We start from the raw sequence: 16,902 nt of genomic DNA on the forward strand, positions 1-16,902 counted from the left end.
ATATATTTTATTTCTTCAAATTTCTGTGTGCCACTTCAAACAAACCTCATACAAATCCACGTTTTTAAAGCAGCGTCGTAAAAAAATATTGGTATAGATCGAAAACCTATTGTCTATAGATATGGCGGGGGGGGGGGGGAATGTCTCCATAACCTTTCCTTGCAGAGTTATGGGCGTGAAACAAAAAACATGTATTTATGTGGACTACAAAATTAAAAACCCAGAATAATATCGTGCTAATGTGCATATCTCAATCATGTTTCACTGCTGGTCGTGAACACCAACTGTGGTGGGTGATGTATGCTTAATTTCAGGAAAGTAGTGTAACGAGTATCAGCAGAGTAGTGTCTATTGAGGTTCAGGTGGATAATTGGTGAGTGGTAGTGTCAGGTGAGTGGTGAGTTTTTGGTAAGTGTCAGGTGAGGTGTCAGGTGTCTGGTGAGTGTTGAGAGCTGACTACAAAATAGACAATGGTGCAGAAACTAGTATGAATGTTGAACTTATTTCACACCGTACATGACCAGGACAACAAACTAAACACAAAAAGGAGTTCTAAAGTAGCAGAGAATAGCTGAGTGCAGAGGACTGTGCCAATGGGAAAGATAACCCCATCTGTAGGATGGGCTGACCCTCTAGATCAGGGGTCCCCAAGCCCCTGCGCCATTGACCGTTACCGGTCCGTGGCCTGTTAGGAACCTGACCCGCACAGCAGCAGGAGGTGAGCGGCGAGTCCGCGCGTGACCCGCCCATTATTTTATTGACCACTTCCGTCCGCGCCTCTTTCCCGCACTGCGCACTTGTCTCGGTCACAGTTTTTGGTAAGCCCACAAGCTGCTAACCCCTAGCCACAATGAGTAAAAAACAAACGTCGCTGGAGAGCTTCTTTGAAAAGGGGGAAAGACCCCCGTCCGTGAAAAAATTGTCTTCTACGAAAGCGGTCCCTGGTGCCAAAAAGGTTGGGGACTGCTGCTCTAGATCATTCGTACAACTGCATCGCAAAATGCTGTACAATACACACACATGTTCATCAGTAAAAGGGGCTAAACACCATATAAAGAACTCGTCAAAAAGACTAAGTGCATAAATTACAAAAATATGCTGGGCGTTGTGGGTGGAAATAAATTGGCAGGCACAGAACAAATAAATAAATAAATTCCAAGGCCATTGGATGCACCAGCCAAGAGCACCAATTCCCAGAATGTGCAATAAACCGGTAACCATTTTTTATTTGGTTAGTGGTAATACAGAAAAAAGCTATTTTAATAACCCGAGTACAAACATGCAATGTTAAGAAATAAGGCATAAACTGCTTCACGGCAGAGAATTGCAAAATGTCAACGATAGAGATGACGAATAGACATTGCAGTCATGATGTGTTTTGTTTATCCGATAAGATACACGAACCATTGACCTCTTCCCATTTTCTTCAGTATGAAGGCTGAAGGGATTTCAGAGATGTTTCACACCAAGCAACATTCACCAACACGTGCATCAAGCCCTTTGTGAATATATTAGGACATTTCAGAAAATAAAAGCAGAGGCAAAGACAGGGTGGCTCAGTAGCAACCCTGGTGCCAAAGTAAGGTCCTGGGTTCGATTCCCCAACTCGGATGCATGTGTGTGAAGTTCATGTTCCCTGTTCAGTTTGCGTTTCCTCCAGTTTCTCCATTTTCCTTCCATACCTGAAACTGGCATGGCCTGTCTCCACGGCAGCCCATTTGGGCATATTCGTGCCAATCCATGTAGATTACGTGGAGGGCTCACACATCAGTCATGTAAACAGGGTCAGGTAGAAAAAGCTGCTCAAGTAAAATGTATTTGTTCAACCAAAGTGAAAATTCACGAGACCAGGATCATCTCATTTGCTAGAGCGACCCTGGGTCACCACAAAGACAAAATGCATGAAGCAATTAGCTAGAGTAAAAACAGCTGTGGAAAATCGAAATTATTACGCAAACATAAATCAATCTTCATAATAAAATCCCGGCAACATAAATTCAGTTGGGCAGATTTTTTTTTAACTTATCATAGTAAAAATGGAATGAAGATCTAGAAAATGTAAACAGATATAAGGTGAGTATTGTACTAATAATAGTATGTTCGTATGCAATTTGTACTTGTAAACTTTCTTTATTTTTATTTCTTTTTCGTGACTTGCTATTTTCTCTATTTTACATTCCTCTCGTTTTTTGTATTGTTTGTTGTTGTAAATTTCTTACCCGCCCTACTGGACATTTGTGAAAAACAGCTTCACAGTCATCGGATTCCTCCAGCATAAATATTCTGCATTTGATATCATGTGCCTCACTTGACCACCTGACCATGCTAGTTTTAAATGCATATGTTAAAACATTACAAAGGATAATGATTGTAAATCATCATTGCCTAACTTCCACTGATATTACACCTGGCGTCAAAATATGTTTTAAGCATCATGCCCCACCAGGTCCCCACCACATGTAGATTGCCGTCTCATTTGAACGTTGCCTCTCCTGGGGTTGGTCATAAGGCTGCAGTGCATTGCGAGAGGCAAGGGGTTGGGAGTGGAAGGAGAGAGAGGCAAAGGAGGCATTGAGTGGGAAGGGGCCAAGGACACACACCCTCATTTACATATTAGGCAGGGTCACTGAGATGTCAGGTCGGGGTCGAACCCACAACCTCCTGTATACCAGGCGAGATAGTTAACATCTCCTCGCCACCGTAGTGCCCCCTTTGTGAGGCGTGGTGCGGGAGGTGGGGAGCTCTTTCCTCTATCGCTCCACCTCATCACGAAATCGTGTTCGGCGAGGGAGGCATTGTCGCGATGCCGATTGACGTACAACAAGAGGACGACGATGTGGAGAGATGGGTGGCGCGACGCCGGAGGTGTGTAATGCTGGGTTCGAACAGCAGTTGAAAAGGGTGACGCTGGCTGAGTGCTGCAACAGATCAAGCAGCCCCAGACTGTTCTAATAGCAGAAATAACAGAAACTGCTGGGCCAAGTGTTCGAGGAGAAGTCTGTTCAGGGTTCCTCTTCTGTAAGCGCGTAACACGCGTGTTACATGCGTTTTAAACGTAAGCCACTCATGAAGCACTTGTGACATGACGAGTCAATGCATGGAGAGGACGACCTTCCACCATTCGTGAGGGATTACTCCTAAAGGTCAAGCGAGTTACAAAAACCCCTCGTCATACGGCAACTCGATTGATAACATTTTGCTGTAATGTAACTTTTAAGTTAGGGTACAAATTTGACATACGTTATGTAAAATTCACATTTACGGAATTCTGAATCTCAATAAAAAAAATTGGGGGGGGGGGGGGGCGTGGACAAACGCATTTGTCCAAGCGTGCATTTGATATTGCTCTCGTTCGTTTGTGTGGGCTTTTAATACTGTGCTGGTTTCCCCGTGCTCTTCGTGCCACCCTTTGTGTTGATCACGCTTGGTACTATACTGTGCAGGATTTGAACTTTTTAAAACGTTCTTACTTCACTAAGCGTAAGCCAAGATGTCTGTAAAGAGGCCATTAAGTGCAACAGAAGTGCAAAAAATAGACCTGGGTAAGCACTGTACAGTACATCTTGACTTAAAGCTTTCGTGACTGCAGGAATTCATATTATTTGGGTCATTCGGTAAAGTCACGTAGATAGGTTCAAAGAAAAGAACAAATTAACAAAAAATGACGATGTTTCGATCGCAACACAAGCGGTCGTCATCGGTGTTGCGATCGAAACGTCGTAGTTTTGTTATTTTCTTTGAACCTATCTACGTGACTTTACCGAAAGACCCAAAGAATACTGTACAGTATTTTTATTTCACGACTTAATTTGAGTATGTATGTTGAACTTCTTTCGCACTAATCTCAGATTAGGACAGTTGGCAACGTACCGACCGTGCTGATCTAAACACAAAAAGCAGTTCTAAGGATACGAGTGTTTCATTTAGATTTACATGCACAGCTCCAGGGCCTTGCTAATATCGGAAGGAAGAGCATTATAGACGGCCACAGAGGCCCATTTGACTCTCTTTGTTTGAGAAGTATATTTCATTTTTCGATTTAAAGCTTTCGTGACTGCAGGGATTCATCACCTTGGTTCTTTCGGTAAAGTCACGTAGAAGGGAAATAATAAAATAATAAAAACAAAACAATTAAATACAATTCTCACGACGTTTCGGCCACAACGCAAGCAGCCGTCCTCAGGTGAAGAACATGTCTGTCGGAAAGACAGACCTGTTCTTGCGGCCGAAACGTCGTGAGAATTGTATTTTATTAGGTTTTATTTTTATTATTTTATTATTTCCCTTATACGTGACTTTACCGAAAGAACCAAGAAGAAAAAGGAGTATATTTCATCTTAACGTTTATAAATATTCCATAAATTCTGCTTAAAAACGGTGTACTGCATTCTTAGGTGTGATTTTAATATGTCTTGGGGCTGAATGTTTTTCCATAGGAACACATTGCCAGTTATATCACAGAAGTCAATGGAATTTGGTTCGATATACAGAATTTAGCTTTTTGGACCATTTGTCAAAAACGTATGCGATCCACAAATCAAGGGATGACCGTACTCTTTTTTTCCCATCAAGAAATGGATTAACTTGGGGAAGTAAATTATTAATTTACACAATACAACATATGATATATTCCCATATGTAGTACTTCGAGTATATATATTTTTGTATTCCTATACTTATTTTGTTTCTGTAGTGTATGCTGTTGTTTTGTAATCCAGGTCTTCCTTGAAAATGGTCATGTTGAGGAGCTCTCACTTGGATTTTAAGTACAGGCAGTCCTCGACTTATGAACACCCAATTTACGAACACCCACAACTTACGAACCAGCTTCCATGAGATGTTATTTTTTTTTAACATGGACTCAAAACGCGAACTCGCACTTGCAAACTGAACCGCGTAACTATTTTGTTTAGCGGAGCGATCCTCCGCGAGATGTAACGAGTCCGCTCCGTGCTGGGAGTATTTGCGTGCGTGCGCACGCACATGTATGTGAAAGTGAGTGTGTGGGGAGCGGTAGTGTAGCGGTTTGCACGATGCACTATGAAAGCGACAACCCAAGTTCGATTCCCGCTCACGGCCAACAGCAGGAACGATTATTTGAATGGGTCCTGGGCCTCCCCTAGGTCGACTCTGCATCATACGAGTATCTGCTTTGGTGTGTAAACATCGACACAAGGGAGACAGCTGGGCATGGTACTGGCCACTCACCCCCTCGTATGCGGTGCCGGCTTTCATAGGCGCTGCTCGCTAACAGCACTTGCCCCATCAGCCTGTTAAGGCTACACTGGGGATCGTTCTCATTGGTGTGTCTCTTATCTTTTTTTTGCCGATTTGTGTGCCTAAGTGCATACCCCTTTGTGTGAGTGTGTGCAATTGTGGCGACTCATTGCACCCCTTGAGACAAGCAAGTCAGCATCAGGACTCAAGGTAAGTGAAGATAAAACGGATTTTCTCTTCTATTTGTTACTTTATTTTACATGTTATTTACTACACAGTATTTTTACAGCGTTACATGCACATGTATAATATTTATTATTTATGAGCTTAACAATGCTTCCCTTTTATGTTGAACCGAAACACATTTCATAACACATACATTCTGTTCCGACAAACGAAACATTCGACTTACGAACGGGTTTCAGAAAGGGATCGTGTTCGTAAGTCGAGGCGTTATCGTAAAAAAAAACACAATCTTATTTGGAGTGATATGCCCCAATATTTAGACGTGAAATGATAAACACTGCATCGATTCCTTCAAGTCTCATAAGCATCTGGGTTGTGGGGAATGCAGCCCAACTTGAGACTGGGCCCTCGGCCATTCCACAAACAAAGGTGGACCGGCTCAGCACCTTTTTCAAAAGCATGTGGGGACAAAGCACAAGACACAGGCCGTTTACAAGCAGCCACAGCCATGGTTGGGCACAAATTAAATGGATGTGTAAATATATTTTGTACAGCCAAGATGTCAAGCCACCACACCTCACCATCAATTCCGTCCTGTCGTATAGTACGTTACATCGTTCTCTAACATTAACTCTTAAGTCTTAGCTTTTAAGGAAAAGCAGAAACATCCAGAGTGTGAATGGGACAAATGAAGATGTACATGATCAAGGGATGTTATAAATATAGCATTGTTGATAGAAACAAACATGTTGCTTGTTCCAAATGTAAACGCTAGGCCTCTTATTCAGTATCATTATACGAATATTGTATTATAAGGTTATAAAGCTAATCATACAGTGAATGTTTTGTATAATAAAATTACATCCATTCAATTAAACGTTAAAAATCACGTCATTTTCCTTAAATTTTGCTTCTTGACCAAGCATTACCACACAAGACAGAGTTAAAATGTATTTGCTTTGTGAATTTGTTTTGTAAAACTGAAGATTGCTGCATGTCCACAAGCCAGCTATTGCAGCAAAAATGCAGAGATCAACCAATTCATGCAACATTTTTACAGCAAGATAGCTATCTGAAAGTTCATTCAGCTGTTTGGGCATTGTGCCAATAGGTTCTGGCACACACATTAGATTTCTACGAAAAATCCCCGTGAAGTTAATGCTATATTCAGTTTATTATGACGTTCTTAAAACAATTCTAAAAAACTGTTCAAAGAAATTGTGAATCACAAAAGCCACTTTACAAGAAGCCACACGACATTTCAGCCCTCGATTCATACTATGGCTGTCCATGTTATTAATTTCCAATAATAATTTGTAACACGCACAGTATTCACTCACTCTCAAAGATAGAAAACGACTCAGAAATGCGAGGAATCTTAGACAAGCGGGAAAGGCAGCCAGGTGGTGGGCTGACACCAATTCCCTCCCAAGATCTGCGGTCCTCTGTATATTAAGGTTTTATCAACCAATTAATGAGTCTTTCCATGTGGGAGCAAACTGGAGCACCAAAAGATAACTCACGCTTGCGAGGAAGCAAAACTCCAATCCAGAAGGAACATATTGAGTCCACATTTTGCTGTATCTCCATCTCTTGGCATGCTAGGGTATGGCACCTCGACACCCATGGGAACAAAGTTTTGCAATATCTGTGATTGACCAACCCTCGCCTCCAAAGTGCTGGATTACAGGCGTGCACCACCACCACCACCACTCAGCTACAACTATCACATGCTTCTGTAAGCAAATACAGGTTAGCCTCAGATTGAGAGGTAGCTTTGTTTAAAAAAAAATGGTGCACTAAGTGAAACCACACAAGACAGCTGCCTGCCGAGTAGTGCACACAGTACACACACAACGTTGTCCCACATCCAACTGCATAGCCACATACAGTTGAATTCAAACCGCATATAGAACATTTTGGGTAGAAATAGGTGAGGCGCATATACACGAAATCACACAAACTGAACCTGCACAAGGCGAGGGAAACCTGTAAACTAATACTGGGAATTCAATGCTGGTGTAGTGACATCGTTGCATGTCACTATGGGAAGCCGGCCTGGAAGAGGTACGGCGCGCGATGTATTGACATCGCAGACACCACTGAAGGTGGATGCAGTACCGGCCCTAGCAGGGCTCAGGAAGCACTGACTAACAGCAACCAGTGGCACCACGCGTTGCGTGCAGTGCCAGCCCCTACAGGATAGGGTAACGAGGGTGCCGGCCTCGGAACGGGGTTTCAAGGGGCCATGGCACTTTGGTTGACCCCGGAGGACACGTGACCGGAGGTGTCTACCCGGGGACCCCCAAAGGGGGGCTGGGGTGATCACTGTCCAGTTGGAGATCCTCGAGGATTCGAGGTGGTCGTGGCTAGGGGCGGAGTGAGCCCCGCCACACAGGATATAAGCCGGGTCCCCAGTGGGACCGGCTGCAGTTGTTCATCTCCAAGACTTCATGTCCACGTTCCACGTTCTGCAGAGTCTTCGACACGAGGACCCGGACCCGAGCTGGGGTCCGGTCCGTTGTAGCTAGTTACGTGTGATTAGTGTAGATAGCCTGGTGGTCCACCACCATAGCTTACTATCTGGTGAGGGGGCAGGCACCCCCCTTCGTGTTAACGTGTTAATGTTAATAAATGCGTTGCCTCCAAGTGTACGTCCGAGTCTCCGTTTGAGCCCACGACACTGGTTTGAAAAAATTAAACTAGGTTGTGCATTTGCCTAACAAATTAAAAACACATGCACAAGCAAATAATACAATAAGCTTAATTCAAGCAATACATTTTCCAACGGTGAAAGTGTTCTTATTTATATGGCATTTTCAAGCGACATTATTTTGGATTTTACTGCATTACATTGGACAACTACCAAGAGAATGCTACCACTGTCTACCCACCAGAGAGAACCACCAGCAGCCCCACTCGGGGAGTGTTGGGAGCCTAATTGCCACGTCTTGATTACAATGGGTCTTGGTTCAATTCCAGCTGCTCGTCTGGTTACATCATCTGATGCCCCCCCCACTGCACCCGAGGCCAACGCACCCTTTACAGCTTACACAGCGAGACTCAATGCATCTTGGGTACTCATGTCAATACACCGCATTCGCCACACAATACAGTAAATAACAATGCGGTTGCTTTATGAACAGGTCAGAATCAAATGCTCCTACTTGCCAGGACAAGCTGTTCCAAGCCGATATTGTCAGCAAATGGGAGTATTTCTACACCACAATAATTAACAGGCCTTTGCCAATGCACTGCTGAACATACTTTAAATCATGCAGCTTATTAAATGCTAAATAACTAAATTATTCGTGTAATTTTACAGCCGTAGAGCATTAAAGGGATGCAAAAATGACACTTGAAATATACAGTAGTTTGGTTCATATTGTAAACTCGTGATTATGTAGCATTTGCCTTGTTTCTGTGCATTCCTTACAGTGAGCCTTCACACTCGTGATAAAATCGGCACCACCTGTTATGAGGACCTGAAGGGGCACACACGTTATGGCGTGCAGTCACGTAGCTGGGTTTCTTTAATACCCAGTGGGTTTCTTGGGTATCTAATACAGATGTGCCAATAACTACTGCACATGCTCATATTGTGAAATGCCTCATCATGCGAAAGCCAGTTTGTGGGACTACATTCATTCATTACGCGTTATGTTCATTGACAGGTCCGATGCAGAATTATCTCTGCCATAATCATCTGATTTCTGCTGCTCCCTTCATCTATCTGCACGTCCTTCCTTGTTGAATATGAGCCCAGTCACCTGAGTTCAATTTCCAGCCACTGGCAGTATCAATCGGAAGTGATATCTGAAATGGTCCCAGCCCCATCATTCATGGACCAGCATGGTTAAGTATGGGCAAACTCCCATGACCAACACAGGGCGGGATGATCCTTCATCCAATCGTGGATTAACTAAAGACTGAACATCGTTCAATTCTTATAATTATTGTATGAAGTAAAGTACTCTACATGCTAAACCATGACCAACACTTTTAATTATAATTGTCAAACTGTGTCAAATTGGAAATATAATTTAAACCAATTTATTTCAAACAATAAATCCTCCCCAGTCCAACAACAATCTGCCACCCCAGCCCCAGAGATGCTGCAGTGAGCACAGACAGGAGATGAAGAGGGTACAGTGGACACTGCTCATGGAGACGCGACATAGCGATGGACCACTGCCGGGCAGACGACGCGAGTGGGGCACCGCACGTTATGTTTTCCAACAACGAGGCGACCCCCATCGCCTGGCACCTTCTTGAGGAATGCACCAAGGAAAACATATCTCAGTAAAATACGGCAACCCTCACATGCAATGCTATTGGTACTCATGTTATTCTTGTGACAACGCTACCTTGTACTGTACATCTCCCTTGCCAAAAGAAAAACTTCACCTGCATATAATAGGTTGACGTGGAAGCAAGAAAAAAAATGTAGTCACTAAGACAACCGAAAGTAATGACGATGAGCATGCACATATGGCAATCACTGATGTAGACACATCACAAACTGTTCGAAGTTCAATAAATTGGGTTTGAGGCTATAAATGTGACCACATTCAGCTGCTCAAGAAGTGTAGGTAATGCAGTGGATACAATGTTTATGCTCAGGAAACAAACTGTTTTTGGAAATGGGAAATTGCTGCCATGAAGGGCTGGAAGTAGGCAAATAATTCAGACATACAAAATATTGAATTGTATACAAATCCAGCTTCTGCTATTTTTCATTTCACTTTGACTGTAACACTTCTTCAAATAATTGTATGTACTTCTGCAAGTATTAAAGTATAAAATGTGTTGCATGTATATCAACAGTAACAAATGATAAAAGAACGGATGATTTTGAAATTCACAACAAATGTTATATGTCATGAAACAACTGAATCTAAACAGGGAATCAAGGAACCATATTTTCATCTAGCTATGAAGCATGCAACCAGAAAGTACACGCTTCCTCTTAACATACCCATCACCTGTGTGCATGGCCAAGTATTTCCTCTTCGGCTAAGGTGACCTCCTCTGGCAATGTCTCCTCCGCATCCTCCAACAGAAAGGGTGTCAGTCAAACCTTATCTCCACGGCCAGTTTTCGCAGGACTGGAGCGTTTGAAAAGTCCTTCCTGCTCCTCCTCCTCCATAACATGACACCTTTGTTGCCAAAGTAATGATTAAAAAGGCCTTCTCACTCTAGTTATCTATCTTGTCTCTTTCCTATGTTCTATCCCCAGTGATGTCTCACTTATTTCCTCCTTATACATGTAAATCATCATGAAAAAATATGTTACAGAAGTGAGGGAGGAAGACGGAGGAAGAGGAGACAAGGGGGCGGGAAGAGAGTGAAAGGGCATGAAACGGAGATAAGAAAGCCAACGGAAAGGAGAGTGAGGGAAATCGAGAAGCAGTGGGAGAGAAGTTTCGGAAGAGGCGAGAGAGATTGAGACGTGAAAGGGAGTAGTGGGAATAAGCAGTGACGATGAGAGGTGAAACAGAGAGGCAGGCGGAGGGAAGTGGGTAAGATGGGACAGAGAAATAAAGAAACAGATAAAATCATAGACACAACTAAATATCCAGATAAATTGGGATATACAGTGCAGAGAAATGTGGAGAGAGACAGGACTCTATGTGAGATTAAACTATTTTCTGGCTGGCTGGGAAGGAAGGATGGACGGACGGCATGTCCAAAGAACGTTTGGGTTGCAATAAAAAAAAAACCCTCGTACTCAAATCGTACTTGATGTTCACCCGACGTCTCCATGAACGACTGAAACTGGCCTGGTAAGGGGCCATCCATTTAGTACGTACACATGGAGGGGGGTTAACCCAAATGCGTACGCTTGCGTGTCGGGGGTCTACTCACAATGTACGTACGCATAGGAAACATTGGCCTTCAAATGAGTTAGATTGTGCAAGGTGGACTAAAATAAAACAACTTTATTTTATTTTGTTTTCACCTACGTGACTTTACCGAAAAAACCAAAGAGTATGGATCCTTGCAGTCACGAAAACTTAACATCTAGAATTAAAACACGTTAATATTATTAATCCTTGATCGTTTCTGCGTGGATTAAATATCGGCCGTTCTATAGGATTCGGGGGAGGGGGGGTGCATCAAGCGTACGTAAAGGGAGGGGTCAAGTTTTGACAGATTTTTACGTACGTACTAAATGGATGGCCCTAATATCACGTATTTGTTTACACCGTGCCGAGACATGCCCCTACTGGACATGGAGGGGCGGTACAAGCACCAGGGCAGGTCCACTCCGCCTGCACCCGACAGAACCCGGCTGGGTCCACACCAGGAAAGGCAAGCTCAGCTGTGCCATCGCCATCAAACCTTCACTCACTGTTCTTGTTCGTGAATCAGCTTTACAAAACAAAAATATAATTGTCAAATCAGTGATGATATTTCATAATCGTAAATCACTTATGCTAATGTATCCTTAGTCTGTACTTATACGAGTCAATGTACAAAGTGAAAGAAACATGCTTCAAGTGGGGAGTTGCATAAAAACACCTTAAGGGAATATTCCTCTCGTAATGCTTTCCATTAATAATGGAGCAGAATTGTCCACGCAAAGTGTGTTGTGCAACGAACTCCCACATCCATCTCAAGCCACGTGTCTCCCATTCGGGAATTGCCCTGGAAAGGACGCAATACCCCCGCAAGACACACAGGTCTCGGTCAACACAATCACAGCACGTGCTGCATCTTCACATCCAGTGTTGATGTAGCCCTCCGGGTTGCGTGGAAAGCACACACAACCCGAAACACGAACAGCTCACACAAGAATATTGTTAAACACTGATTGAATCTTGGTCAAACAAAATAAGATTTAAAATCACGACCAGACGCTGATCCGTCATTGCTGACCTCACCCCAATCAATGAAACGCGTCGGTGCAGTGACGTCCTATTCATGACGAATTGGTAGAAGCAACGTGACATTCTCGTTTCGATTTAACTCGGCTTTAAACGCGTGTCGGACTGCCCTTAACACACAATCCTCGGCGTGTGTCTTACGGGAACTGTTGCATCTTTCCCTCTGAGTGAACCCCACGAATAAACTCTTCCGTTAATGCCCCCAAGGCCCACATCACGCTCTTAACACGCGACAACACGCCCCGAATCGCCAACTCGTATCCAGGAATCCCAGCCATGCTGTGGCTCGGTTCGAATCGGCATTAACCTTCGGCAGCACAAAGCAGGAGGAGAAGGTAATGGCCACATTGGGCTCGGGGTGAAGGAGACGTGGGATGAAGCCCTTTGGATCTCAGCTTGGAGGCTCAACACAGCCGCTGCTTTGCTTTGTCTGCAATCCGCGCCTTTCACGGACAATGGCCCAGGCGATTAACAATGTAAAGTCCCTTGCCAGTGCGGCCACAAACGACAGTATTCAGTGATATTTGACTGGTTGCCACCCCCACGTGAATGAAGAGCCATTGAGCATTGCCTCTGAGCCTCTGTAGTTGCCGTAATTACGCGAGACGGCACTTCTGCTGCTGCAGCTCGGGGCTGTTGTTTCACTCCTCCACATCGTCACCCACGATGGCATTTCCTGCACGTGCCGTGTGACATCACTTAATCAATAACAGTGTTATAGTAATTTAATGTACTGGACATTCATATTGCTCAATATTGTTCGTGCGCAATATATTTACCGCTATAATACAGTATATTATTGCATGTATTACTGTATTATACAGATGCTTTTTTTTAATCAGTGTACTGTTTTCTCTTACTGCTTATGTGCTGCATATTGCGCATATTATCATTAGTTTACTGGCATGTCTTTACTCCTACATGCTTAAGTTAACGATCGTGAGGAGTCGTGTTTTCAAATACATATATCGTAAAGTGTTAACCTCGACTTTCCGTGTTATTGCAGTGTCAGTCAAGCATTTCCCATGCAATTTGTATGGCAATATTCCCCGATGTCTAACTGTACTGCCCATGCTATCCATATAATTAACTAACAACGTTACATTTTTCGATTTATAGCTTTCGTGACTGCAGGGATTCATCTTCTTGGTTCTTTCGGTATTATTATTTCCCTTCTACGTGACTTTACCGAAAGAACCAACAATAAATATATAACCACGTTACCTTTGTTTTTACAGTACCACGCGCTCTATGTGATATGTAATTATACTCCACCACCCCACCACCACCCACGTATAATTGCACGCCAACTCTCATGCTTTAACCCCGCTGCGTCTTAATGCCCCGTGTGGGTCGTCGATTTGGCTCCTCCGTGGCCACGGGCCCCCCACACCCCGACTCACCGGAGCAGCACCACGAGGAGGGGGAGCCGTGCGGGAAGCGAGCCCCCTCCACCCGGGCGCACGCCTCCACGAACAAGTGCGGGCACTCCATGGTCGACACTCCCCGCCGACGAAGTGTCCACCGTCCGCCCCGGTCGCAAACAAGGAAGGCTGGGAGGAGGATGACGATGAAGAGGAGCGGCAGGGGGATCGAAACGCTGCGTCGCTGCCTTCGTTTTCCTTCACGCACAAAGGAACAGGGTGGTGGTGTTCATCGCCGCCCCTGACCTCGCCTCGGCCCAGCAAAGGCAAAACAAAACAAATCCCCCCCGGCCCCGCCACGCCGCACACCTAACCCGTCAAACTTTAGCGCGATTCTATCTGTCCGTGTGTATTGTCAGGACCGTCGACCGCACGGGAGCAGGAACTCGGCGGCTCCCGCTCGCCGCGACTGAGCCTTGAACCCCGCGAACCCGCGGTATTTATAGTCACGTGGTACGGCTTCCGCCGCCAGCCGTCGCGTGACGACGATCCCGCGTGACGTCGCTTGTCGCGAGGGCTTCTGGGTGACGTCACCGCGTGGTTTGCTGCCCGCCGAATCCGCCACGTGCGAGGCGCGCGCGTCGAGCGACGCGACTCGTTTGATACGTTTCTTTTCATTTTCATTTCATTTGTTTGGTATAGCACTGTGAGCCATTCGGCCCTTGAATCGGGTGCAACCGCAACAAACAAAAACATGAACAAGAAAACATCTTAAAGTGACTATGCGCAAACAGAAATAATCCAGGAAAAAACAGCAACAAAAATTTTCAAGAAAAAGCACCAACGCTGTGTGCAGAAATCCCAGTGGGATGCAAGTCAAAAAGAACAACAGCCACAAGACAACTTAGATTAAAGCCATCATTCTAACTCCGTACTACAACAAACAAACATGGTCAAACCAAAAAAACTTTTTGAAATCACCAATATAAAGACACGTTAATTCAGGTTCGCATCTCACCAGACCATCAGTTTTCATTTATTTGGTATATCCCTGTGAGCCATTTGGCTCTTGAATCGGGTGCAACCGCAACAAACAAAAGACAAAAACATGAACAAGAAAACATCTTAAATTGACTATGTGACTATAACCTGTCAACTGAGAACGAGGAGTTTAACACGTAGGCTTTCGCGACCAATAGTATCCATATTCAAGGTGTCGCTGTGTTAGATCGCGTAAATATAAATGTGTCGTTCAACCCACCACCACCCGATACAGTCAATTGTACATAGAGTTTTGGTGATTGGTGCCCAACGTCTGACATTGTATGCTGTGTGTAATGCTGGGTAAGCTACGTGGATTTTCATGCAATTTTTTATATTTAGTTTTTCATAAAAGGTATATTAAATCATAATTAATTATTAGTTTGTGACAACAATAATACATTTTCTCCAGAAATATACCAGCGCCGCTTTTGATAAAAGCCAAGTGCGTCCTTGTTTTTGTATTTTATCTTTTCGTTTTGCACACCATTACAGAATAATAATACATAATCTATTCAGTTCATTTGTGTGTGACAATAGTTGGCTTTTGGACATTTTAAAATTGAAATAAATAAGTAAAATCACTTTTAATTTGAATTCAGTGCAGTTTCACTTGGATTAATTTTTCACGCACTTATTGTGAGAATTAGTGAACACCGACCGATTAATAATAGTAACTTTTTTCAAATTAACATCAATAAATAATCCAGTAAGTTGCTGTAACTGAGTGCAAACTAATTTTGGTAAAAGCGACTTGCTCACATTTTTTGCTAAAATGTGTGAACATTTGTGAACACCGACCTGTCCCCCCGGTTTATAGTTAACTTGTTTGTATTCACATCAATACAGAATCCAGAAGTCCAAACTTATAATAATTAAATCATTCCTACAACAATTGCACATTTGTAACAAACGTAAGTCGAGAACCAAGTGTTTATATTTTTTATTCACTCTCACAGTTTGGAAAACCTATTTTTGATTGAAACATTTCGTTTACTTTCTCCCTGATAGACAGGTAACTCAAACAGCTCTTGTAACATTTCCTCTTTAACATTTTTGTTTAAAAAAACAATAGTATGGTAACCCCATCTTTTTTGTCGAAGACTGAAAATAAAACTCAATGTTTATTATATAAATATGCATGTAATCGTTTTTTTTGCTATTACAAAATGTGCATTGTTTGTGTGTTCTGTGTTTATTAAATTTGAATATCACATAAATATTGTGGATATAAACAGTAAATTCTTACTCAAATTTCACCAATTAATGTTTCAACAAATTATTTGGTGACACTGCTGTGACAGTGGTGCTACAAGCACAAACATGAAACTCAACACATTTGTCTGCCTGTAAAGGAATAAATATATACGGCGGTTTGCGCAATGGACATTTTTTATTGCACGTAAATAAGTCAAACATTTTCAAAGTAAGTTTAAATTGTCTCCTAGAATCTTTACTGCTTGCAAGATTTAAAGGACGTTTGGAAAATCTATCGCAAAGGTGTTTACCAGTTAAAGTTGTTTAGAATCCATACACGTAGGCAGCAAATCATGCTGTTTTTTTACTGGCGGTAGTGAATCAACTCCAGCTCGGAATCGTATGTCAAGTATTCTCACGAATTATGCAACTGATTTTAATCAGGCAAACGTGTTTTAACGTGGCAAAGTATCGGGATGCCATGCATGAATGTTTCAGCAGGGGGCGCGCTGACCACGAGGCGAGAAGGTCACTGGGCAGTCCAGTATTACTGGTAGGAACCCCCTGGTTACACCAACCCACAGGGGATGATTGTGTCCGTCCGTCGTGCAGGGAGGGGCTGGGTGGGGAGGGAGGGGCTGGGTGGGGAGGGGCTGGGTGGGGAGGGTGGGGCGGGGCTGGGTGGGGAGGGTGGGGATGGGCTGGGTGGGGAGGGGCTGGTCACCCCGTGGTGCCCTTATAAACTCAACGTTTAACCTACTCACGCCGGCTTGTGCCCACCCTCACAGTCGGGCATATTTGCGGAATACACCACGCCGCCGTTGACTCTGGCCATTGACCGAACAACCCAACGTTCCTACCAGCTCCCTCCGCAGGAATATGTTTTGTTGATTGTTGTATTTGGAACAATCATTGTTGTACAGTCCCATTTAAACATTACTGGAATAGTGGTTAACGAGAGTTATTTTGTTTATCAATAATTGTGCACTACTATTGTAACAGCTAGA

The 16,902-nt window shown here is 43.6% G+C and overlaps 1 protein-coding gene across 1 annotated transcript in view; it reads right to left on the reverse strand.

Moving 5' to 3' along the window:
• USP3 (ubiquitin specific peptidase 3) overlaps positions 1 to 14,147 on the reverse strand; it is a 57,693-nt gene extending 43,546 nt beyond the window's left edge. Inside the window, exon 1 of the mRNA XM_078884008.1 lies at positions 13,697 to 14,147. Coding sequence (XP_078740134.1) covers positions 13,697 to 13,787 — 91 coding nt within the window. The 5' untranslated portion in view covers positions 13,788 to 14,147. The remainder of the gene's footprint in view (positions 1 to 13,696) is intronic.
• Between the last annotated feature and the right edge of the window lie 2,755 nt (positions 14,148 to 16,902).

The sequence above is a fragment of the Lampetra fluviatilis genome, chromosome 3 (genome assembly GCF_964198595.1).
Source record: "Lampetra fluviatilis chromosome 3, kcLamFluv1.1, whole genome shotgun sequence".
Taxonomy (NCBI): Eukaryota; Metazoa; Chordata; class Hyperoartia; order Petromyzontiformes; family Petromyzontidae; genus Lampetra; species Lampetra fluviatilis.